Source organism: Fundulus heteroclitus, chromosome 20 (genome assembly GCF_011125445.2).
Source record: "Fundulus heteroclitus isolate FHET01 chromosome 20, MU-UCD_Fhet_4.1, whole genome shotgun sequence".
Classification (NCBI taxonomy): domain Eukaryota; kingdom Metazoa; phylum Chordata; class Actinopteri; order Cyprinodontiformes; family Fundulidae; genus Fundulus; species Fundulus heteroclitus.
Window position 1 is genome coordinate 36,175,772 of NC_046380.1, and position 25,447 is coordinate 36,201,218.

Genomic DNA, 25,447 nt, shown 5'->3' on the forward strand with positions numbered 1-25,447 from the left:
TCCAGTTCCTGTTTTTAAAAAGCACTGAAGTTGTGTGTTTTAATCATTCCACCTGGGGAAAATAGTTACTCAAATACATCAGAAATGGTCCAAAATAATATGACATTTATGTCCATGATTACTGTATGTAAGCGTCTGACCAGAACATACAGTCTTCTTCCATGATAACTCCTTTTAACGGTTGCAACAAATGTTTGTCTTGTGTTCTTTTTGTAGCGACCGCCCCACAGCAGGAACCCGAGGCTGAGCCAACAGCGGAAGTCCCAAACAAAGGTGCAGGGCAGACGAGCAGTGGCCCTACTACCCTAAGAGATGCCCCAGCGTCTGCCTCTTCAGACAAAGACTGTGACACAGAGAAAAGTACTGAAAATGTTGCTGTAACCTTGTCTTAGTCATGTAAATGTAAGAATATGTATGTTTTACTACTATATTATGTCTGCGCTGTTCTGTGTAGGATTTTATTCCAAAACTAAGATTCAGTTGATTGTTGTTTATGTTTCTTCTACTTTTCAAGACTCGCATATTGTCCTCTTTGTACAGTAATGTACCATAGCAAGAATGACAGTACACAGCAGTAATCATTATATATGGACAGTTCAAAAACAATTATCGCCCACCCATGTTCCTGTTTGCTGCTCTATACATGAAGCTGTTCTCGTAAATGATCTAGGGGCATGCATGGGTCTCACGAAACTCAATGGAAAGTCTTCATACAATCATACAATACAGTATGTTCAACAGATCATAAATGTAGATTATGAGACTGCTGGCAGAAATGCCTGTAAAATACTTTTTTGCATTCTTTGTTATTCAGCTCTCATTTGATGTGTACTTTTAAAAAGTATATATAAATATTTTTCAAAACGGTCTCTGGGTATGCTGGGATGTGTTCAGATATTGTATGATATTCATGCATTTGTGTCTCGCAACAATTCTAAATTTAATTTATATATATATATATATATATATATATATATATATATATATATATATATATATATATATATTATAAACGGTCAAATACTTCAACATCATTTTCTGCGTCGACACAGTTCCCCTCCAGACCAGAGGGGGCGCTCTAACGTAGAGCATTTTGTGGAAACCGTCAGCCATCTGCCGCAGTCAGTTAGATCCAACGGGAAAGGAAAATGGAGGATTGACAGAAAAGAGGGCATAGCGTCGGTGTTTCTAAGATGTTGGTGGGTACATTAAATACATTTCAGCCTCGTGTTAAATGTTGTTTCGCGTGTGTAGTACATTCTCGAGTGGTACCGAATGCAATAATTACATTTCAAGTAACAGTTTGGACGGAACAACATGCTTCTGACGTTAGCGAAACCCGTTTTAGCTGGGTATAAAATAACTACGTCAGTTATTTCACATTTCAGCTCCCAGTGGTCAAAGTTAGCGTGCTCAATATACTGATGTGTTTTTACTGATGATGCTTAGTTGTGTTGTTTATTTGAGGTAAGCCTGAATGCCGATGGATTAAAATGCGCTAGCTTGCTAAGAAGGTTAGCTTAGCTTGTTGGCTGCGAGGGCACGCTCTGCAGCGCTCCGCTCCACGTTGCGAGACCAAACTAGAGACATTAGGACCAAACGGAATATGACAAAGCAGTCTGTAAGTATTATGCTGCACGGAGCGAGTTGTGTGGGTTTTTTTTAATGTTCCCCAGCTTTAATTATTGACCGTGCTTGTGACGGCGTGGTCCTGATTATCGTAAGCTAACGCCACAAAATGGTTTGGCGGAATGTTTGTTTTGCCACCGTCGTTGTGTGATGTCGATACAAAAACACACGCGTGGCGTTACTGTTCGACTCTACTACGGATTGTAAGCGATGTGAACGTGCGACGTGTATGAATATCCCGTTTTTGTTTTGTATATGGTGTTTTTAATGAGGCGTCCGTAATGCGCTCTCGCAGAAGGCCGTGCTCAGACCTCCGTTTTTTTTTGGGTGGCGCTTAGAAACGGCGAGAGGCTGCTGGAAACGGCTTTACTTGCCAGTTGATCCCGTCAACAGTCAGGGGTCGTTCCCCAAACCACTTAAACTCGGCAGTGCCGATTTGAGATGGGAACATAATTAATGTTGTTTGCAATAGTTTGAATGTATTTTTATTCTATCGGCGAGCCCCTCCCACCTCCCCTGGCAACTGTTGGTCCCGCCGCTCACGTGGCCCGGAGTCGTGACCGCGTCTTTTACTCAACGCCTCGCAGCTGCGCGCCGCCGAAAGCGCAAACAAATACACAGAAACTCAATGCATGGCGTCACTCTTGTTCAAGAATGTGTTTTAACGTCATTAACTGTTAAATTATTTTTTTTTAATAAATGGCTGTTGGGTTAGGGCTGCTAAATTGTTCCCGCACTCATTTTTATATGCTTAATAATCCCTATCCTTACTCCTTTAGTAGTCAGAATAATTGAATCGTAATTATGGTGGTCCCTTTGTCCAAATGTAGCTTCAGGGATATGTTATTTTCTCATTTTGCACAAGTTCACATTGTTGCATCTGAGCTTCACTGTTCGTGTAGGACTAACTGCTTTGGTTCTAACTTTTTTTTGTGTGTTTCTCCTACAGAACATTCATCCTTTTACTGATGATAACTGATCTGATGCCATTTAGTTTGACAAGTCATCACTACTGAAGCGCAGGTATGGCTAGCGACGAGTGATACCAATGCCTCTATTTTTGAAGCATCTATTCTACAGTACGGTTCTTTCTAAAGTGTGCAAAAAAGGGGGAAAAAGGCAATGAAAATGAAATTATGCAGGTACCAACAACAATTAAATAATGCTTTATAAATAAAATAAGGATAACATTAAATAAATAAAAATAACTACAAATTTGCAAGTCATTCTCTTTGAAAACAATACAATCTTTTTGTAAATGTCTTAAAATATGACTTTTATTATTTTGTGAAAAACTGAATGAAAAGCAAGGATTCTGGTGTATTTATTGCATAAATATACATAAAAGTTTTACACATTTGCATGTTTTTTTTTAAAATAACCCCACTCAATCACAATTTTTTTTTTAAATAACTGGACAGTTTCTTATTTTTTGAATCATCTGTATTTTTTTTTCATCCTTGTTTACCTGTGTGCTTCCATTTGCTTTTCACTTTGCTGCTGAGGCACCTGGATTTCTCCTCTGTAGGACGATAAAGGATATTTCTATTCTAGTGCGCTTAGGTGGTGATACCTCAATAAAAAAATCAAATGGTGAACTTTTTTGTTGCGATTGTCAACCATGACTTTGCCCTAAATAATATCAATATTCTCTGGTTGTCACAATATTTGGGGTTTTATTACGTCTGATGCAGGGGATTAAACTTCTGTATTTAATTAACAGATCTGCTTCCTTGACATTTTCTTCTGAGGTTGTATTTAGATACATGATGCGAGTATTTGATGTTACCGTATTTTTTCGCATCATGAGCCGCACAGTGAATTAATGCGTCTTTGTCCACATATAAGGCGCATCAGATTATAAAGCGCATTATATATTCTTCCCAAGTGTGTAATATCACTCTGCCTTTTACATACACAGCTCCCTCTGAAAGGGAGAGCTATCCGACTCTGTCAGGAGGACCGACAACACTGCCCTGTTTCTAACATAAGGCCATAAAAAACTTCAATATTATATTGAATTAACTTATTTGGTTTATTGCTGCTAGCGCATACTCCGGATGCGAGCTGCCTTACATGAATACACTTCTAGTTTCGACATTTCTGCCAGGCAGTCTTGTAGACAACTAAGGGGTCTGATCAGGTAGTGACACAGTGCACCGTAATGCTCCGAATATCTATTAAATGGAGCAGCTTCATTGCTCACCAAAGTCAAATTTACACATTTTAACAGATTTTTGAGCACATTGTACCACAAAAAATCGGTCAGAAAGCACAATTTTAATCATATCTAATGAGCATCGGATTATAAGGAGCACCGTCAATTTTTGACAAGATTTAAGGATTTTAGGTGCGCCTTATACTCCAGAAAATACGGTACTCTATCAGTCTTGCCAAAGGGGCTCTATATTAACATGCAAAATGTAATCCCTAGATTCCATGCATTGTATAAAAAAATATCTATACTAAATACTTCAGACACATGTAAGAAATATGTGCCTTTGAGGCATGTGTAAAAAATACTTTTATCTTCAGGACATTAGAGCTATTTCTCTTTAACTGTTGAAGCTTTTTGTTTGCAGCAGGTAGGTACCTTCTTTGTCCTAAATAGAAATACTGCCCTCTAGAAAAAGAGCTATATTAAACCTTAAAGTTTCAGATAAACCATTAGCGCTACAGTTGTATCAATAACGTGGTGGGACCCTATATCAGAACAACAAACAAATGAATTGTTTTAAAGGCGAGAAGGGTTTCCAGCACTACCTATACTTGACACCCATTGGTGTCTTGCTGACCAATGGTCGTTCTGTTCAGCTTTTCTTTCCTCTTGAAGTTGTGGGTGCTGGTTCTGTCATATTTTTGTTTTAGCAATTTCAAATGAATTAAAGTATATAGTTATTTTCCTTCTAGAGCACTACTACAGTTGGCTTAGTGGCATTGTTGTCATAGTGCACTGAAGTGATTGTCAGTCATTGCTGTTTGCAGGTTGTCAAGACGTGGACAAACGCGACCGTTTCAAATGAGTTAGAGAATGCGGCTACAGAGTAGCTAAAGCAGCCAGCTGCATCTTCAAAGGCCAAAGCGTGAAGTAAAGAAGATTTGGAGCTTCTGTGAATCCGCTGTGGCAGAGCAAAATGCCAGTGGAGGCGACCACCGACAGTCCTGAGAACCGCTGTCCAGTGCGGCGCAGTGGCAGGCAGCCCAAACGGACGGATAAACTAGAGGAGTTCCTCATGACGGCCAAAAGGGGCTCTAGAAAAAGCGCCCCTCCAAGTGTCGAAAGCGGAGATCCTCCTTCCCAAACTCCAACCGATGCAGAAACGGCGTCTGAAGCCAGTTTCGATGGGAATGCTGACTCCAAGACGGCGGAGGACAAAGCCGAGTCCCCGGAGAGGAAGACGAGGAGCAGTACAAAGAAGCAGGTGCCGAAAAAACCTCAAGGAGGCAGACAGACGAGGTCTGCTGGGAGAGCAACGGTTAAGGAAGAGGGGAGCTCTGAGAATGAGGAAGACGGTAAAGATCAGGACAAGAAGGGTCAGTCACAGGATAACACCGAGGAGGCGAAAGACGCGAAACCTGATCCTGTCTCTCAGGACGTAGGGAGCACAAAGCCAGCAGAGGACTCTGAGAAGGAGGCACCCGAGGAGACGGAGGAGCCCGAGGCTAAAGGTGAAGCAGAAAAGGAGACCGATGAGGAGGAAGCGGAAGAGCCCACAGTAATGACTCGTAGACCAGTCAGGACCTACATCAATAAGAAGAAGGTGGCTAAAAAGAGCCCTGCGCCCGTCAAAGCTCCTACGCCTTCTAATAAAACCACAGCTCCTGCTAAGGAGACGAAGCCCAAAGCCGCTGGAAAAAAGAGCAAGCAGGAAACGACGGAGGAAGAGGAGGACGATGACGACGATGAGTCCTTTACATCTTCGTCTTCGTCTTCAGATGAGTCTGACGATGGAGGCTACGACCCCAACGCCCTATACTGTATCTGTCGGCAGAAACACAACAAACGGTTTGTTTCATTCAGTATGTTACCGTGGTTCCTATAAATCAGGGTTTCAACTCCTAGAAAGATTAAAGTCTGAAACTGTAATGGGTTTTAGTGGGATTTTATCTGACTGTCCGACACAAAGCGGCACTTTATTGTGAAGTGGAATGAAAGGGGGGCACTTTTTCCTGATGCACACATAATCCAAACTGGAAGAACAGTTCTCTCGTCATCAAACAAGCCTCCTTGTTTTTATTTCATTTTGCTTGGCTGTGATTTGATCTGGTTTTCTATGGTGTGCTTGGCTCCGCCCTCTGAATGGGAGTGTTATATTTGCTGTAGGCATGCACAGCCAGCTCAGTCAGGGCAATCTGGGCTATTACTGACTTTTATTTAGCTTCATTCATCTCCCCATCGACTCCAACCCACTTCCCTGTTCCCTCTGCACCCCGCAGCATGATGCTGCCACCACCGTGTTTCTTAGCAGGGACTGTGTGTGTGTGGGGGGAGGGGGGGTGTCAGGGGAATGTTACTTCTTTCCACATATTGTCTTATGTTTTTGCCATAATGTTAGGTTTTGGCCTCTTGTGACCACAGCACCTTCTTCCACATGTTTACTGTCTTCCACACACAACTTGTGATAAACTGCAAAAAGAACGTCTTACAGCCTCCTGAACAACGGCCTCCCTCTAGACTCCCTTTAATGGAGATCATGTCTGGTCTGTTAGTTTATGTCTTTGTACATTTTCAGGTGATGGATAAAACAGGAAGAGTCGGGGTTTAGGATGTTGTTTTATAATCTCTCTGCTTAATGTTTAGTTGTTTATGAGTTAGCCAAACTGAAAACCATCAGCCAGATTGGTTCCACCTGATGCGCTAATCTGGTGTCGTTTGTTCTCTACCAAACCTCTGAGGCCTCCACATCAGCTGCTTTATCCTCAGATTAAATAACACACAAGTGGAGACTTCAGACTAAATCTGACTTTTCCAACAGCAGTTAGTTGCTGATGAGTCTTTGCTGCTTTGTGTCAGTTTGTCACATAAAATCCCATGAAACTGTGTGGTTGTAACTCCGCAAAACAAAACGGTTGAATCCCGTACGACTATGTCTGCAGAGCCCTCACATTCCTACTATGCTCCGCTTTGTCTTTGTTTCATATTCAGGCTTAGCTGTGTGTGACCCAGGTTGCTCTCGTGTACGTTGCTCCACAGGTTTATGATCTGCTGCGACCGCTGTGAGGAGTGGTTCCACGGAGACTGCGTGGGCATCACTGAGGCCCGAGGGCGTCTGATGGAGAGAAACGGAGAAGACTACATCTGTCCCAACTGCACCGCGAAGAAGAACCAGGTGGTCCGGCCCGCCACGTCCGTTCTCGCCACGAGCGCAGAGGCCGCAAAGCCCAGAACTGATGTCGCCTTGTCAGGCTGCTGCTGCGGCCTCCGCTGGGTCTGCTGAGAAGGGCCCAGCTGGCGGGGCGGGCTTCAGTCCGTCAGCGGTCCAGGGCTGTGAGAAAGCTCCAGAAGATCAGGGCATCAAGGGCAGGATTGAGAAAGCTATCAATCCATCTGGAAAGAAGAAGATAAAAATCTTCCAGCCGGTAGGTGACCGCAGCTGGAAACATTCCCATCCCTCTGTTTCATGTCTTTATTCATAGTAACACTGGGCCTTGTAAGAGTATTTGGTTGTGAAAGCTCATCCGTTCTTCTTGACACATTTATAAACTGTATGGACACGATTGAAGGCTGTGAAATAAAACGTTGGTGTAGTTCTGCGATATTGAACGATCTGTTATCTGTTAATCTCATTTCACACCGCTTTAAAGCAGGCTATTCATCAGCCAGCTGAAGCCAAAACGGAGCAAAAGGCCGCGTCGGCCGGGGAGCCCAAGGTCCCGCCTGCAGCTACTGCTGCGGCAGAGCAGAAAGCCCCACCAGAGCCAGAGCACAGGGTGGAAGCCACGGTGGAGGTGAACACCACGCCGGACGCCGAGGCGCCCGACGAGACGGCCAAGCAGAAGGCCGAGGGCGACTCCTCCCTCCCCAAGTGCATCGGTCCCGGCTGCGACAGCATCGCCCAGCCAGACTCGGTTTACTGTGGGAACGACTGCATCTTGAAGCACGCCGCGGCAGCCATGAAGTCCTTCACTGAGGTCAAAGAGCCCAAGCAGAAGGACAAGAGCAAGCCTCAGAAAAAGTCCACAGCAAAGGTAACCTGGACTGCTTGAAACGGTTTCCCTAAATGTCTAATAGGACTAGACCCAGTTAGAGAGGAAACGGTCCTTAGAAGATGTGAATAACTAGATATGTGGTGGAAATGTGAAACTTTTTACCTGTCAGGGGTGGAGCTTTCTGACCGAGCACCAATGATTGCTTCAGTTTGTTCCCACTGTTCATATCTTGGAACCTGTTGTTCATAATAGTGTTATTTTTGCAGCAGAGATTCAGAAGAACGTTTTCATGTCAAGCCTGCTTGTTGTGCTTTCCCTCTGCATTAAATCATGCTTTAATTAAACTGAAAAAGGATTTTCTGCTAATAGGAACTCCGTGCTCCTAGGAGTATTTTAGCTAATGAGAAAACATAACTAAATTATGAGCATGTTCACATATAAAATGTCTTCACCTATTTTTGCATTGCATTACAAAACTGTCACTTTATGGGGGACATTAAGAGTTAAAAAAAAATAAAATAAAAATCATCCCATTCTAATGAGTGTTCAGGCTTTGGATGCCCACTTCTACGATTTCTAGAGCTGCACAAATCAACTCCCAATGGTCACAACATTCATGTGCGTGGTGTAGCATGGGAAGGACTGCTTGGATGCCATGTTTGGTATAATATTGGTGCCGTGCATGCAAACTCTGAATGCCTGTAATACATTTGGCCTGTTTGGATTGGCTGCCTGTGATTCCCACAGTGGATGTACGTTTTCTATTAGCTGGGATGCTCAAGCTCACAAAGATTAGCGGGGACATCAAAAGGAAAGGAGAGCCAGTTTAATGTTGGTCAAACATAATTGATATCATCTCGCTATATTTATTGTCATTGTGCAGCACTATATAGCCACTAAAATGTTTGTTGTTCCTGTTGTGACAAAGACAAAAACAGCTTCCTGTTGTTGTTGTTTTTTTTTTTTTATAGGATTAGGACATTTTATAGCATTACGCCGCATCTTTTGCAGGTATAAACGTGTTTTTATGAGCATCTAAATGAATACGGCTGTATATCTTATCCACTCTAATTTTGAAATGTTTTATGACTACAGACCAGACGGTAATAATCACAAACTCAACAGAGTGGGATGTTTAATAACTGCCTTTTATTGGCTGCTTCTTGTTGCTAAATTTGTTCTTCTTGGATGTCAAATTTTTCAACTAGAACAAAAACTGTTAACTGTTTTATAGCTACTCACAGGTTCAGAAATATTGTAATATTATTTGCTGTCATGAATGTTTTTTTTTCCCTTCACACACTGGGATTAACACATTTTTTAACAGCTTTCTGACCAGGCGATGGCCCGGTTCTAACAGCCATCCCAGAACTGCTTCGACGTTTAAACTCATAAATTGTTAACTTGATTATTTTTCCGACAGCTCGTGAGCTCGGCTGACAGACATCCATCGTGTTCTTGTGCTCTTAAACTCAAGATTTTGGACCAAAAACATCCTGCTCCGCATTGTCACGTCGACAGGAAAACAGAATCTGCCTTCATGGTCAGAAATGATGCCGACCAGTTAAAAAAAACACAGCGGTGGTTTTATAGTTCAGTCACCAGAAGCAGCGGCTGAACTTCTGTCCATGTAATCGTCTGATGGTTTATTTAGTGTCTTTTTAAAAGGCATGCACATGTTGGGTTTCAGAGAACACACTGCCCACTGGTGGAATGGATGGGAAATTACACTCTTTCTAGCATTTCCTTTAATTGTACACGGAGATCTCAATTAAAACGTTGGATGTCAAAGAAAACATTGTCGTGTGCACAGGGCCTTAGACGTTTTCTGTTTTTATCTGCCGTTTAGCGCTGCACGGACAAATGCTGGTCTGTGATATTCATTTGACTTTTTTTTAACCATCTAAAAACATAGCTGTTAAAAAAATATCAGTACACATGCCTTACATGGAGTATGTAGTCCAGCTCTCCAGAGCCACCGTCCTGCTACTTTTAGATGCTTTCCTTCTCCAACACGCCTGAATCAAATGTGTGACTCATTCCCGGTCCTCTGCAGAGCTGAACGACTTGAGGTGCGAATCCAGCCGTCTGATTCAGGACTGCTGGAGAAGGAGAGCCTGTAAAAGTTGCAGGATAGTAGATTAAACCCTTGATTTAGACGAAGAAACCTTTCTAAACAGTGTAATTGACAATTGAAGTATTTTAGGTTAATGGTACACTTGGTTTGACTGCTTTGCTAACTCAAATGCATCTTTAAAATGTTACCGTGCTAAAGTTGACTTTTGCTGCATGAAAGCTGGTTTATGAGGGAAAATAGAGGAACATAGAATGATTTTCTGTATTAAAAAAAACATTAAACAAAAACAGAACAGTGAAGTCTGCTCCGTAGATGATCCCATCTTTGTTGCTTTGGCGTATGGTCAACAGTTATCTACTACTGTTTTATCGTTCACCCCTAAAACAATATTTGCAAGCTAAAAAAGTTCATGGTTACATTGATTTGTGTTCTTAAACAGGTGTTTACTGTGAATTAAGAAGTCCACCATGCTGTTTCCTCAAATACCATCGGCAGCAACAACCGTTATTGTTTAAAGAAAACTGGAGCAACACTGGATCCTCTTACCGTTTTCCATTTAGCAGAGGGGTCTAGTCTTAAATGCTTAGAGGATTCTCTGCTTAAACACAGATGTAAAACTGAGTTCATTAACGGGACTTTGTAAAAACCGACTGGATGCTGAGGAGGTAATTAAGCCATGCATTTGGGTGTGTTGGATCTTGGACATGTTTAAAGACGCAGGAGGCCCCTGACCGGACGTCTGGAGATGAGCAGAATAGATTCTTTATGGTTTCACTAAGATCTGCCAGAGATCTCCTATCTTAGCCTAAAGATTCCTACCTAGGAGTCTTCTTAGTTTAGGAGTGATTTAGGTGCTGCAGAGAGTGAATAAGGAAATGTTAGTGATTGCCTGCTTGTATAAAGCGGTTGTATTTGGCCAAATGGCCGATGTGTAATGGAGAGAAAAAATGGAAAAACCGAACAGCGGCACACCTGTCCATCTCTGGGAGGAGTCCTGAAAGGTAAATTGGTCCCGGGATCACAGGACAAATGGTTTGAAGCGTATTGCCACAGATTAATGCGCCTTTTTCTCAGCGCGTCTTGGTGCTTTAGCGCACCAGCATGAACAGTGAGAAGATGGCATCACTCAAACTAAGATGACCATTTAGGCTACTAAATCATGTAATACAAAAAATATTTTCTCACTTTTTGTATATACTTTTTAAATTTCTCCAGTTTTTTATTGGTGATTATCAAAAATGTTTATCCTCCATAAATTACGTTAGAGCCATGGATATAACCTGTCGGGCCGCTGAAACTACTTAATTTCCCTCTATGGGGATGGTAAAGGTAATCTTATTTAAATAAGATTATATGATTGTTAAAGAAGTTTATGTGCTTTTTCTCCACTGATCAGGTGGTGGATCAGCCAATCAGCTCTCTCTGTTTCCATCATCTTCTCTGCTTCAGACTCTCTTTAGCTCTAAAACTCCTCACTACTAACATTTTTCCGTTTAGGATCTCCCTTGAGGCCTAAGATGCTTTCTGGATAAGTTTTATCTTACTGAGGTCAAATTCTAAGAAAACTCTTAGAATTGGGGAAATTATAAGATTTATTTTTTCCCTAAAATGGCATCACCAAGAACTGCGTTTAGTCTTGGGAATCTTTGTGAAAACGGGCACAGATTGTTTTCAGGTTGTCACCACTGTCCTCTGATGGTGAGGAAATAAGTTCTTCCTCTGGCCAAAAGGAAGAGACTTGATGTTACTCACAATAGTTTCCCTCACTCAGAGCTGAGGGTGTTAAGACATTATTAAAGGATTGGGAGTAACTGAGTGGTTTCAAACCTGCGACTTGTAAACCTATTAAACTAAACTCTGACCATTGACCAGTTTGTAGTGGTGACGATAGTATACCCTGTATACATTAACCCTAACCCTGCTTAATATACCCTGTATACATTTGGTGGTTTCTGCTCATGTTCACCCTGAAAATCAAAATATCTGCCAAAACCAGTACCTGCTAAAACTGGATTTCCAGCTTTCCAAGTCATGTTACCTGAGTCGCCCAGATTTCAGTGTCCAATATGGCTACTAAGAAACTTTCTAAAAAAATCAACTCTTCGTATTGATGGAAGTTTTTATGCCGTCAAAGATTGTGCTGAGCAATCTGTTCACTTTAGCATTTTAGCCCATAAACTGGACAGACATCATCTCATGGACACGTATTGCTAATAATAGCTAGCTTGGCCACTCGCCCTAAGCAAATCCCACCAGTTTTCTAACTCATCTCAGGTGCAAACTCGATTTGAGTTTGCAACTTCCAAGGCAGCGATTGTCAATCGTAAGAAACAACGTTGAGTCTCACTGTAAAGAACTGTTAATATGTTGCTAAAGGTGGTGTCTGAAATTAACCAGAGTGTTCAACATCTGCTTAAACAGAGCTGTGGCTGTAAGAGCTAATGGATGTTTTCTTCCTCTACAGATTATCCTGCCAGTGTGTTTTTTCTTTCTTTTTTATAATGTCTGAATGTATTCAGTAAAGGATTCTCTGACTCCCCAAATCATCTGAATCTGTCTTTGTCCTCCTCTATCCAGAAGGGTGGAGCTGGTGGAAAGGTGCAGAAGAAGACCCAGCGGGTGTCGGACAGCGATGAAGACTTCAGCCCCGATCCAGACGAGGACGACGAAGACGAATATGCCGAGGAACGCCCGCCTCCGCCGTCCACTGCTTCCTGGTCCAGTGACCATAATTACATTGCAGTAACACCAGAAAAGACTACACCCATATCACCAACAGTGTTAAACAAAAAGTGTATGTATCTCCTTGAAGGTCTAGTGCTCCTGTTTAAACTGCGTTGTTGTTGTTGTTTCTCTGGTATATGTGTGGTTCCTGTGACGTTGGCCTCATATGGAAAGAGTCCGCATATCTGGGAGAGACCATATGAACCGATCTGTGCCGTAGAAATGTGATCTAAATAACGCAGAGACTTTTCTATAATGAATTGTTTGCAGATTTGCAGCAGGTAAGTGTGAGGAGGACCAGTGACCGCCGATGAAGGGGTTTGATGTTGGTGGGGGTCCTCTTCATGTAACAGTGACGTAAACGTCAGTCGTGTGTCCCTGTGCAACTTCTGTTATCCGAGTCTTGGCAGCAGCCAACAGGCTTCAATCGGAGGCAAGCGGACTTTCACCTAATTTTTATGAAAACGTTTTCACACCTATCCAGGAGTCTGTCAAGTAGTTGGAGAGCTGCTGTTTTTAAGCAGCTAAGGAAATGTATGGAGGGTCAGCAGCTCGGTGCAAGATTCAGCAGTCCTCCTGCACCTCAAGAGCAAAGGACTGATGTCCAGATTTTGGACAGAGAGAACAGAGAGAGGGGTGACAGAAGCCATCTTTGTCAAAAGAGAAAAGCCGACATTGAGGAGGGAAGGGGCACAGCTCGGTCCTCCAGCTCATTCCAAAGAGATCAGGAGTCTCATCATGATTCAGGTGACCAAGTACTCCAGTAACACCAAGCAATGGCTTCTAATGACCCAGGACAGTGACAGTGGGTCACTGATTTGCATCCGACCTGGAACGCTCCCAGGAGTGTGGACCTCCATGTCCTTAAAAACAGCAGAGCACCAATTACTGGCTACTCAAGTGCGAGCCAGGATTGACAGACTCCTGGATAGATGCCAAAATGTTTCAGGAAAGTCTGGCTGCCTCCGCTTTAAGTCTGTTTGCAGCAGTCATGTTTGTTGGCTCAGGAGGGACCATCTGAAGCCTGACAGTAAAGCTCGTGCTCAAAAGGATTGGCAGCCTTAAATTGAAATTTTTTAGAATAAAGGCTGGGCGTTAACTAAGGCAATAGGATTCTGGTTTTGATAGGAAAATGCTTTGTTTCTGGAGCAGAACGCACACTGTGAACTAGGAATTTCTGCTTCTTAGCTGGGAGTACAACAGTCCTCTTTGCATTATTGTAGCAAGGTTTAAGGTTTTATCAAACCTTTTCAGAAACATTTGGGACACTAAAGGCAGATGGAGGCCATTTTTTTTAATGAGCATAGTTTAAGTTTGACTGAAGTGGATTTGTAATTAGATGCCACTCTTGGCTTTCAAGTGACCTGCCTGATTCCTTCCACAAGCCTCACCGCGTCCCCTTAAAGGTGCCTCCTCCTGCAGGTAGGTGGGACTTTCTGAAAATGGCTCATGTTGAGCTGACGCTGTTAGCAGTTGAACATTTCCTTTTCTGCCCTTGATGTTTGGGGTTATAAGATGTTTTTGATTCATATTGAATATGGTGCACCACTTTTTCCTAAGTGACTGGCTTTAAAATAAAAGGTGATGAACAGATTTTTGGATGCCTCCATTAATTTTGAGCATTGTTGGCTTGCTGTTGGATGTCTCGACCAGTTCAGCCGAAGCGGGGGGAGAAAAAAAAAAAGCATTTATGTAAAAGTTAAATCGACGTCCTTTCTGGAAGAACTCGGGAGCGGGAGCGCAGCGGAAAAAGGCCGACTTCTGTGAAGACGAGGCCCTGGAGGGAAGCGATGAAGATCTGCCAGCTTCACAAGGGGTTGGAAGACTGAAGAGAGGAGGAAATCTAGCCGCGGCCATCTATGCGTTTCTGGGATGGATTTGATGCATATTAAGGACAACAATATGAGATTAGCTCTCAGTTGTGATATGCTTACTAAAAACCTGAGGGCATCAACTGGAAGGAGTAGCTAGTGGGAAAGTGTATGCTGTTCTGGTTAAGACTAAAGTGTAGCTCATTGGTTTACTCCATGTTATTTTAAATGATGTTACAAGATATCCAGAAAATACTTCATATTGCTGGCTTTGCATAAATTTAGTTTCTGGAAGATTTGGATGAACACGGTTTCCAGTTAAGCTAGTGCAGCTGTTGACTGGACCCTGATCCACATGAAAGCTACAGCATGTCAGTCTGAGAGAGAAGAATGTCTAATCTGTGAATATTGGAGCAATTAACTAGACAACGGGGTTGTTTTCCTGCTAACTAACTTTCCATGAATAGGACTTAACCTTAATAGTCAAGTTTGGGTTTCGTTATTTAGACACTGGTTCTTTAGTGCCGGTGGCCCTCTAATTGATTATAAAACAACTTGGAAATTATTAATAGAATATAGCTCTAAACATTTTCCAAATTCTGCGGTATTCATCTGTCCCAGCAGTAGACTGAAGCAGGTCAAACAAGTCCAGCCAGTGTTTGGAGCTGCTTTTCTTGAAAACATGAAAGTAAGGGCAGGTACCTGAAGTTGCTGCTAATAAGGAAACCATTAAAGCTTGAACAGGAAATTGGGTGTGAGGAGTTTGCATGAAGAAAACCTTGTTGGTTTATTTAATGCTAATTGATCCATTTTAGAATTTTTTTCCCACATTTTAGTTTAGTTAAATTTTTATTTTTTTTGAAATTGTACCTGCTAACAGCCACAAATAAAGGGGTTTTGCCAAGCTTTTACAATTTAATACTTTCACCAATACTCTTGACTCTATACTTTCTGACTGATTTATGGTCTCTTGATTTAGAAACTGTTTGAAGTTGTCATCTTACTTTCTGATTGGTGATTAGTTTGATTGATGTTCTGACTGCCATGCAATGATATGTTAGTTCACAGCTGCTGATATACCGAAGAACAAACTGCTGTGTTTTTATTTTGTTTTTGTTTAAAACAATGGGTTTTGTTCTTGGTTTACAGCTTCCCCCAAAGAAGAGAAGAAGAATGAGAAGGAGAAGGAGCAAAGCCCGTCTCCTGAGAAATCCACCAAAGGATCTGTTACTCTACGCAAAGGCAACAAGAAATCCCCGCCACAGAAAACCGGTCCGATTGCATCTAAGAGCAAGAAGTCTTCTCCGCAAGCCGGCAGCTCAAAGAGCTCCAAGAAAACTGCGACAAGCCCGACTAAAACCGCCGAAAAGCCCAAGAAACCAGGCCAGGCATCCGCCCCGTCTCCATACCCCGCAGGTCCGATTCACGCTACGGGGGCAATCAGAGTCACCAAGTCCAACTTCACCATTCCTAAGAAGCAGCCTCAACAGAAAGAGTCCACGTCCCAGAGTCAGCCAGACCCGTCCTCACGAGTCTCCCCCTCTCCAGCATCCTCGACTACATCCAGCCACTCATCTTCCAGGTCTTCCCATCCACCTGGGTCATCCTCCCACACGTCCCCTGTGAGGCCATCGGCCAACAACCAGATGAGGCAGAACATCCGACGCTCACTGACTGACATTCTCTTCAAAAGGTGGGTTCCCCCATAGCTCCAGGTCCAACATCCTTACGTCTGTGCTGTAATGTTTTCTGTTGACCGCTGACGATGTCACTTCCTGTTACCAGGGTGAGTGACAGTGATGACCTAAAAATGACAGAAGGCGAGGTGGGAAGACTTGCCTTTGCCATCGAGAAGGAGATGTTTAACCTCTGCCTGAGTACTGACAGCAAGTACAAGAACAAATACAGGACCCTCATGTTCAACCTGAAAGACCCTAAAAACAAAGTGAGTCGGCATGCAGACGTGCGCCTGGACGCAGAGGCATCAGAAAGGTTGTTCGGGAAGCTTTGCTTTTGCGGTGTTTGATGAACGTGATGAATGTGTTTGTTGCAGGGTTTGTTCTACAGGGTGATTGGTAGACAAGTTACTCCTTTCAGACTGGTGAGGCTGACTGCTGAGGAGCTGCTCTCCAAAGAAATATCTGAGTGGAGAAAGCCTGAGTCCTCTGAGGTAAAAGCTCTTATCCTTTTTTTTTTTTTTTTTGCCAACCACAATTTCTCGCATCAGCGGAGTGTCTTGAAAACACATTTATACCACTTAAACGTTTTCACATTTTGTCAAATTGCACTGCCCCACTCCAATGTATTTTCCTTTTACCACTAAAGTAGCGTAGAATTGTGAAATGGTTTTCAATGTTTTAACAATTACAAATCTGAAAATGTTGTGCCTTTGTGTTCGGCCCCCGATTCTCTGATGCCCCTAAATAAAATCCAGTAACACAAAGTGCATTTAGAGCCCTGTAAAACAATGCTGGGGGAAACAACCGGCATACATAAACAGTCCATTGGTGAAACGTGATGGGGCCTTCATTCTGCTGTGGGGCTGTTGAAATTCAGCAAGTTGGTGAGAGTTGATGGGTGGAGCTTAAAACAGGGAACTGCTAGGATATTTTTTTCACAAAAACAAAACGCATATATAACAAAACGCCCATTCTTTGTGCTATGTTTTAGTTTCAAATAAGTCCAACCGTTAATGAAGTATTTTTAAAGGTGCACAATTGGTTTGCCGAATGCAACGATTGACATTAATCCTCGGGTTCCCTCCTCAGGGTCACTCTCGGAGCCATTCAGGGCATTCCAAACATAGAAGCAGGGACGACTCGGGCTCCCACAGCATAGATCCAGAGGATGCTCCCCCATCTGATGCTGATGTATGTATTTCTGCCTCTGCACCATCTTCTCGCTTGGGTTCTTCTGCAGTAAGTGGTGGCAAACTTCTCTTCTGCATCCTTTTTCATCCTGCATGGAGCTTTTGCTTGCAATAACTTAAAGTAGATATTAAACATTAAGGCATACAAGTAATTCTATTTAGTCATTTGCTCTTTGTAACTTTTTTCTTTATTTAGCCTAATACGACTTGCAGAAAGTGTCTTGGAGGTGTATACAAAATTGATGTAAATCTCCTTGTCTCCTCAGGACCAAGATGAGTCTGGCTCCACTCCCTCAGGGTCAGCCCAGCCCTCTGCTGAGGGGAACAGTGGCAGCAGCAGGGTGGATGTTTTCAGCAGCATGCTCAAAGACACCACTTCTGAACACAAGACTCACCTGTTTGACCTAAACTGTAAAATATGCACAGGTAAAAAATAAATAAAAATCTTGAGAAAAGTAAAATGCTATTGTGTTTACCGTGTTTAGCTCTGTTACTATATTTCTGCTTTAAAATATCCCTTTTAGGACAAAAGACAGAAGATGAACCTGCGTCCAAAAAAGCCAGACTGTCCAGTAAGCCTGACGTTAAGCCGCCCAGACAAGAGTCAAGGTCATCCAGATCTGGGGACCCACACTCTGCCAACCCAGCGACCTACCCTCCCCTAGATCCCCTAGCATCCCATCAACCAGTCCCTCCATCCTACCCCTCTAACACGGGACCAGCTGTTCCAGAAACCCCACCGCAGCTCTATCAGGAGGATCCGAACATGATGGCGCCGCCCACTCCCACTCCTCCACTCGTCAGCCCTGCGGTCTCTTCTGTTAGCATCTCTCGCAGAGACCCTCGCATGGCCCGCCTCAGCTCTGCTGCGAGTGTGGTGCCGCCGCCCCTTGAAAAACCCGCTAGTAACCCAGCGGACCCCGTCCCTGCTCCTGTTACGGCTTCTGTTGCTGCTCCAGTGGACGCAGGGCTTAAAGTACCCCTGCCAATGCCTCCAGCGCCACCTTCAGCAGTGGCGGTGCCCAAGTCTTCTAAAAAAAGGTGATCAATCTTTTTTTGCTAATATCACCTAACTGTGCTAACTGGAAAAACTCAAAATATTGAATTATTGTGACTTAATTTTCAGAGTTTGATTGAATCTGTTGTATTAAGAAACAGTCTAAAAGGAAGTTGGTTTTGATTTCACAGCTCAGCTGAACCTCCTCCTGAAGGGGAAACAGCGATCTTCTTGCACGGCCAGGAGACCATATGGAAGGGATTTGTCAACATGCAGTCAGTCGCTAAGTTCGTGACAAAAGCTTATCTGGTCTCAGGTTCCTTTGAACACCTGAAAGAGGTAGTTTTACCATTTCTAGTTTGGGTTGTAAATGCTTTTATATTATTTATGCCAAGTACATTTTGTGGTAACTTAAGTACTTATAAAGATTAAACCTGTCTACCTTTGTCAATGCGGCGCAGGATTTACCTGACACCATCCATATCGGAGGCCGGATATCTCCTAACACTGTATGGGACTATGTTGGGAAGCTGAAAACGTCGCTCTCCAAGGTTTGTTTAACGAACGATTAACTAGAAGAAGAGCACCATTTTCCTCTTTAAATATTTTGTTTCTTATTCAGTGATTTTATTTTTTCCCTGTGTTTTTTCAGGAGCTGTGTCTGATCCGTTTCCAACCAGCCACAGAGGAAGAAGAGGTAGCATATGTGTCCCTCTTCTCCTATTTCAGCAGCAGAAAGAGATTTGGCGTAGTAGCCAACAACAACCGGCGCATCAAAGACCTGTACCTCATCCCACTTGGCTCTAAGGACCCTTTACCCTCCAAACTATTACCGTTTGACGGGCCAGGTAAGCCTTCAGAAGGGATTATAGGAGTACTGCTGTGGTTACTGGAGTGTTTTTTGGTGCTCTTGAATCATTTCCTGTCAAACTGTGTTGATTTTTGTCAACATGTGGTGAGTATATTTATGTTGCTGACTGGAATGAGAGCTTTTTTTAACTGTAAACTGCTTAGTTTGAAGTTTCCCAACATGTCTGTATTATCCTCTGTGGTCTCTTCTATGTATCTGAATTTGTGTAACACATTTTCAATAAAGTTTGCTCTGCAGATTGGTGCCTCATCATCCGGTCTCAATCTGTTGTTTCTAAAGACTTAATATGTGTTAAATACCTAATAAATGGTGTTTAAAGTGTGTCGTCAGTCAGTCTTTCTTTTAAGCTGCCAAATACACAGTGAAATGCTTCAACACCACAAATAAAGATGTATTCAAACATATCGCTCTATCTAAAGGGCCGTCACATTAAGCTTTAGAACCAGTCTTTAAATAAATGTAATCCAACAAGTCTGGATCTAGAGCCGCTTCTAACACCTAATCATGAACAACTGAGTGTCAATTTTAAATCAATCCAAGTCAGTTTAAGAGAAATAGATGTTCCTGTCTATGGGCATATGTTATTTAATCTTTCCAATACAGTGTTCATTTTTGTTACATCTAATACCAGACCTGCAAGAGCCTTAATTGTCGAGAATACTAACAAATATCAGCAATTTAATAGTTGCTGAATTGAAGAGATGCATCATCGGCAACAGATACGCTCCCATTTCTTTAAAGTCTATCCTACTTCAATTTAAAAAATAGGGCTATGATGGGTGAAGTAGATTTGAATCCAATAAGAAAAATCTGGTTGAAGTAAAATTAATGCATATGTCTTCGTAATCTTTATCTGATTTGTGTTGAACATAAGAGTGCATGAAACTGCTTACTGTTGGCGTTGTAGACTAAAATTGGGAGATGGCCCTAATTTTGATGCTTTTTTGTTAATAGGCAAAGTTTAGTTAAACTAGTCAAAGACAAATCGGTTGTTCTGATCTCTGGTTGGTTGGTTGTTGTAGTATTTTTATGCTGGAGCACTATTCTATATCATTGCATTGTTGTAAAAAGAAGAACTCTAAGAAATCTAAAGCAGTCTTTTAGCTCTCATTCCAGTCTTTTTTTTTTTTATTTTTTTTTTTTACTTTGTTTCCTTTTTAGAAGTGGTACGTATTTTCAACTACTTGATCTGATTCGTGTGTGTTTACCTCTCAGGGCTGGAGCCAGCTCGTCCCAACCTCCTCCTGGGATTGCTGATCTGCCAGAAGGACCGGAAGCGAGCCGGCGCACCACTTGAAACGGAAGAGAAACGCTCCAAGACTCAAACCAAAGACGCAGACGAAACCGGACTTCCAAAACCTGCTCCCATGGTCAAGGCAGACAGAAGCGCACGGCAGAGTCTCGAAATCCCCTTCAGTACAACTCCCCCAGGCTCACCTCCAGCTAGCTCCTCTGAGACCCCCAGCAGCAGCACCACAAGCAGCGCTGTCTCCGTTCTTTCTTTGCTATCGGCTGTTAAAGCTCCAACCGCCTCCGCTACCCTTGGCAAGGAGTCCGCATCAAGCTCTGCTGCTGCCTCTGTGGACACCGCCTCGCCCCTCCAGACCATTCTCAACACGCTCTTCAGGAGCAAAAAGCAGGACTCGGATGCCTCCAACTCGCCGTCTGATCTAGCTGGGGAACTTCCTGCCACAATGCTAGACCCCATTGTTCAGCAGTTTACCCAGAATCCAAAAGAGAAATCGGTGGAGGAGGATGAAGACGACAGACCATATGATCCAGAGGAGGAGTATGATCCCAGTCCGGTCTTTAATGTGACCAAGAAGCCAGTTGAAGAGCTCATCAAACCTGAGGTCCCTAAGCAGCCTGAGGTTGTAGCAGCTGAAACCGATGATGTGGAGTATGATCCTGAAGATGATTCGATTTTTGACGAGGTGGAAACTTTGATACCAGCAGAACCTAAGCCTGTAGCTGAAAATATACCTGATGCAAAGAAGATCCTTGAAAATCTTAGAAGGATTGGAGACCAAGCGTTAAAGAAACAGGCAGAACAGCAGACATCGTCCACCGAGACGGCTGCTGCAGCTCTGGTGCTTCCAGACACACTTGCTAACACTCACTTACTTCAACTTGGCAAGAAAGTTGAAGAACTAGTAAAGTCATCATCAGCTACACCCCTGATCAACCAGAGGAGAGATCCGAGACAGAGCAGGGATCCCCGCCAGGCTGTGGGTGAACAGAACCCGTCTGAACCTGAACAGAAAGCAGAGCCGTCTCCTCCCTTGACCGAACCTTCTCTTCCCTCGGCGCCTCTGGAACAAGAGCAACTACAGCCTAAAGAAGAACATCGTGACACCCCACAAGGTCCAGAGTCTTCACCGCCACAGGAGGAGGTTATAAGTGACACACTACCCTTCATGGAGTCAGAAAATGAAGAGGTGTCAATTCCTTTACTGGGAGAGAAGGTGGAACCGGATATGGAGGTCAGCTACATGAATCGTAGGAAGAGGAGAGGTGAGGAACTAGGTAAAGAGGAAACGGAAATGGACAAGTACAATGTTTGGCCGAATGCTGCCAGTATTTTAAAAGCCGGCCGGGATTCAAAGTATCGGGAAAATAGCCAAGATGCTCCATTTTCAAGGTATCACAGCGAGTCTGTAGACGGCCAGGATTCAAAGTATCGGAAAAATAGCCAAGATGCTCCATTTTCAAGATATCACAGCGAGTCTGTAGACAGCTCCACAGTAACTTCAACCATCCCAGTACTGACTCAAAGCACAGTGGCCGACGCTCACTCGCGTCACATGTCGCATCACATGGGAGCCGCAGGCTTTGATAACGAGTATCGACCCTCGGCTGATCTTCCCCAACAGTCCAGCTTTCCCCCTCCGCACCCCATGCAGGGTCAGAACCTGATGATTAGGCCAACGTCCATGCTGCCACCCATGCAGGGTCCTCCTCTGGTCTCTGGTCCTTCTTCGATGCAGGGGCCTCCCCAAAACATCCACGGTTCGCCACATGTTCACGGTCCTCCCCGTCATCAAGGTGATGGCAATCAGCAGTATGGCCCACCTCCGCCGTCCTACCCTCCCTATCAAAACCAGAACCAGTGGCCCAACAACCAGCCGCAGCAGCAGCAGCCTCCTCCTGGACCACCACTACAAAATATGCTGCCTCCTAGAGGACCGCCCCTGCCGTTCCCTCCTGTATCTCAAAGAGCCCCTCCTCCCCAAATGTTTGATCCCTCCAGTGCTCCTCAGCACATGGGACTACAAGGTCCACCTCCAAGCATTCCCCAACCTCCAAATTTCGATGGACAGAACAGCTTACCGCCACCAAGATTCGCTAGTCCTCCGCCTCCTTTTAATTTCCCTGCTAACAGGGGTCCTCCTCCTCCGTTCACAGGACCACCAATGTCTGCTAATTTTGATACCAGGCTCCCTCCTCCTGCGGTCTTCCCAAACCCCAGGGCTCCCCCACCCTCTCAGCATTACAGCAAAGACTCTCCCGGTAACTCATTTAATCCCAGTATGGACCAGAATCCAAATCCTCCTCAATACTTCAAAGAGAGTCTGGGTCCTGCTGCGCCTCCTGCTTACCGTGGCCCTCCACCTGACCAGTACGAGGACAGAAGAGGACTGCGTCCTAGCGGGGACTTGAGTGGGCCGCTCTTCAAGCAGCATAACCAGTATGGCAGTTCTAGGCCACCGGCATCTTCACCACAGGAGCGACGGTGTTTTGATGAACCCAGAGGACCCCCAGCCCACGAAAATAGGCCCCACCTTTCTCAGATTTCAGAACGCTACCGCTTTGACTGGCATTCAGACGAGCCTAGACCTGTTCGCCACGGCGTGCCACTGCCGCCGCCCTCTGCAGACGGACCGTATGGCCCTCCTAGTCGCCATGGGGCCCAAAGCCCAGATCTACAGCGGGAGGACCACTGGCGGCGTCTTTCTCCTGAAGTGAGGAGGAGGAGCAGCACCACCCACGAGGATTTAGAACATCGTAGCGGAGAGCATGGAGAGCGGCTGAGCCGCTTTGATGCACCACACAGAGACCTGGGTTCTGGCTCCTCACAGTCCTTGGAGGAGAGGCAGAGAGAGCTTTCTGATGACCGTAGGAGGGAAATGGAGAAGGAAAGCCCTCATGGTGGGAGGAGCTCATGGGACAGGGGGATGGGAAAGCGCTGGAGCCGAGAACAAGAGTGGGACCGCGTGAGGGAGAGGGAGAGGGAGCGGGATCCAGAGCGTGGAAGAGAAAGAGACCGCAGCAGAGGGAGGGACAGTGAGAAGAACAGGGAGACGGAGGGAGAGAGACACCGGGATCAAGACTCTGAGAAAAGGAGGGAGAGAGACAAAGAGAGAGAGAGAGACAAAGAGAGAGAGCGAGACAAAGAGAGGGATAGGGACCGGGAGAAAGAGAGGGACAGGGAGAAGGATAGAGACCGGGAGAAGGATAGAGACCGGGACCGAGACAGAGATAAGGATAGAGACCGGCCTAGGGAGTCTGACCGCAGAGACCATGACCGTGATCGAGCGAGAAACCGGGACCGAGACAGAGAAAGAGAGCGAGACAAAAGACGAGATCGCTCAAGAAGCAGAGACCGGGATCGTGATCGCGGAAAAGACCGGGGAAGAGACAGAGACCGGGACAGAGAGCGGGAGCGAGACAGAGACCGTGATCGCGAAAGGGATCGAGATCGCGATCGTGATAGAGATCAAGAAAAGCGGAGCAAAGAAAAGAAAGAGGATAAGAAAGACACTAAACGCGATACGTCCAAGGAGAAAACTAAAAGTTCCGACAATGACAAGTAGACTTCTTAGGCCGTTTATAGACATTTCAGATTTTGTATTCATGAATCTTCCCCCAAACGTCACTGTAAATGGGATGAGCAGTATTTTGTTGAATTTCCATCTTCAGATTCTGTTGAAAAAGCTGTAAGCAACACTGTTTGTATTCTTTGTCACCTTAAGCTCTTTCTGTTTGTTTTATATCGGCTTTGAGTAAAAGAGCCATCTGAGTTTACTACAACACAAAGTGTAGGCTTGAGTCCCGACAAAATGACTTTTTTCTGGGTGCATTGTGTTTTTTTTCTTTTGTTCTGTTTTTGAAGAAGACAAAATAATGTAACTGATATAGACACCATTTACAGTATGTAAATATGCACATATTTCTGTATATACTGATGTTTTTATCCAGACTTTTCTAAGTGCAGAAAATAAAAGCCATATATATGAGTTGGATAATGTGAAGGTTAAGGCAGCGTCGTGCAGACGTGTCCAGCAGCTTTTATCAACGGTGTACATCCCATAGTGTTAATAGAAATGTTCAGTTTGTCTCAGTTAATTAAACCTGTCTCCTACAGTTGGTTTGTTACGGTTTAATTTGTTCCTCTCTACTTCAGTATGAGTGGCTGTTCAGAGTCACGTGACTGTGCAAAGGTTTAGGTTATAGTGCTTTGCAGGTATAATATTTAACATGCTGAGTATCAAAAGTTCTATATTGTTTATAGCTGCAATTTTTTAAATGTAGGAACACTTCATACAAAGCCTTACTTGTTAAGCTAATTTGAGTCTAAGCTTTTGGGTGTTAGCTAGAGTTGGTTAAAGGTGTGATGCAAGTTATAAAGCGATGGATCATTAGTGGAATTTTATACATAGTGACGACAATCCTTCTGTGTCTGTGTTTATTAACCTGACATGTGGCATCAATGATCGGCGTACCAGTATTACAGTCCTATGAACCAGAGTAATGTCAGGTTTCACTGATATAACTCATGAGAGGCCATATAGAGACTAAGCAGACTCTACATCAAACAGCCTTCAAAGGTTTAATGTCTGAACTTAACAAACCCACATCCTTGTGTGATTTTGGCAGAGTTGAGTATAGGGAAACGTTTCTGATGGGGTAAATACATTTTGTCACAATAGAAGCAAAAACCTACACGTATTACTGTTTTATTTTTTTCATGTTTTTTTTGGATTTTTCTCAATAGTTTTGAACCGCAGCAGTAGGAACTGCACATCTTTGGGGGTATTTCTACCAGCTGCGCAGATTAACAACCTATATAACCTATATAAAATAGTTTAAACCCAGGCTGGAAGTAGTGTCTATGCAGTATTTCTTTTTTGCAACATATTCTCAATTGAATGTGTGTCTGTACTTTGACTGGGCCATTCAAATATATATATATGCTTTGAGTCAATAGAGAAGTGAGATCATAACTCTGGCTGTATGTTTAGAGCCATTCTGCACCCTAGTCTTAGGCTCTATCCAAATACCTCTATTGGTAAGGACAGTTGTCAAATCAGAAGTGTGT

At 43.8% G+C, this 25,447-nt stretch overlaps 2 protein-coding genes across 11 annotated transcripts in view; both read left to right on the forward strand.

Moving 5' to 3' along the window:
* zmynd8 (zinc finger, MYND-type containing 8) overlaps positions 1-867 on the forward strand; it is a 36,327-nt gene extending 35,460 nt beyond the window's left edge. For all 10 annotated transcript variants that reach the window (XM_036151559.1, XM_036151560.1, XM_036151562.1 and 7 more), the window contains one exon: positions 217-867. In XM_036151559.1, coding sequence (XP_036007452.1) covers positions 217-392 — 176 coding nt within the window. In that variant the 3' untranslated portion in view covers positions 393-867. The remainder of the gene's footprint in view (positions 1-216) is intronic.
* Positions 868-1,091: 224 nt separating this feature from the next.
* On the forward strand, positions 1,092-24,365 carry dido1 (death inducer-obliterator 1). The gene is given in 17 exon segments (XM_012858209.3): positions 1,092-1,199; positions 2,579-2,652; positions 4,615-5,635; positions 6,824-7,028; positions 7,030-7,209; positions 7,438-7,818; positions 12,434-12,650; positions 15,541-16,084; positions 16,177-16,336; positions 16,445-16,561; positions 17,160-17,309; positions 17,527-17,686; positions 17,785-18,301; positions 18,449-18,596; positions 18,719-18,808; positions 18,910-19,105; positions 20,344-24,365. Coding segments are annotated over 15 exon segments (7,536 nt in total). The 5' UTR covers positions 1,092-1,199; positions 2,579-2,652; positions 4,615-4,763; the 3' UTR covers positions 23,943-24,365.
* The last annotated feature ends 1,082 nt before the right edge of the window (positions 24,366-25,447 follow it).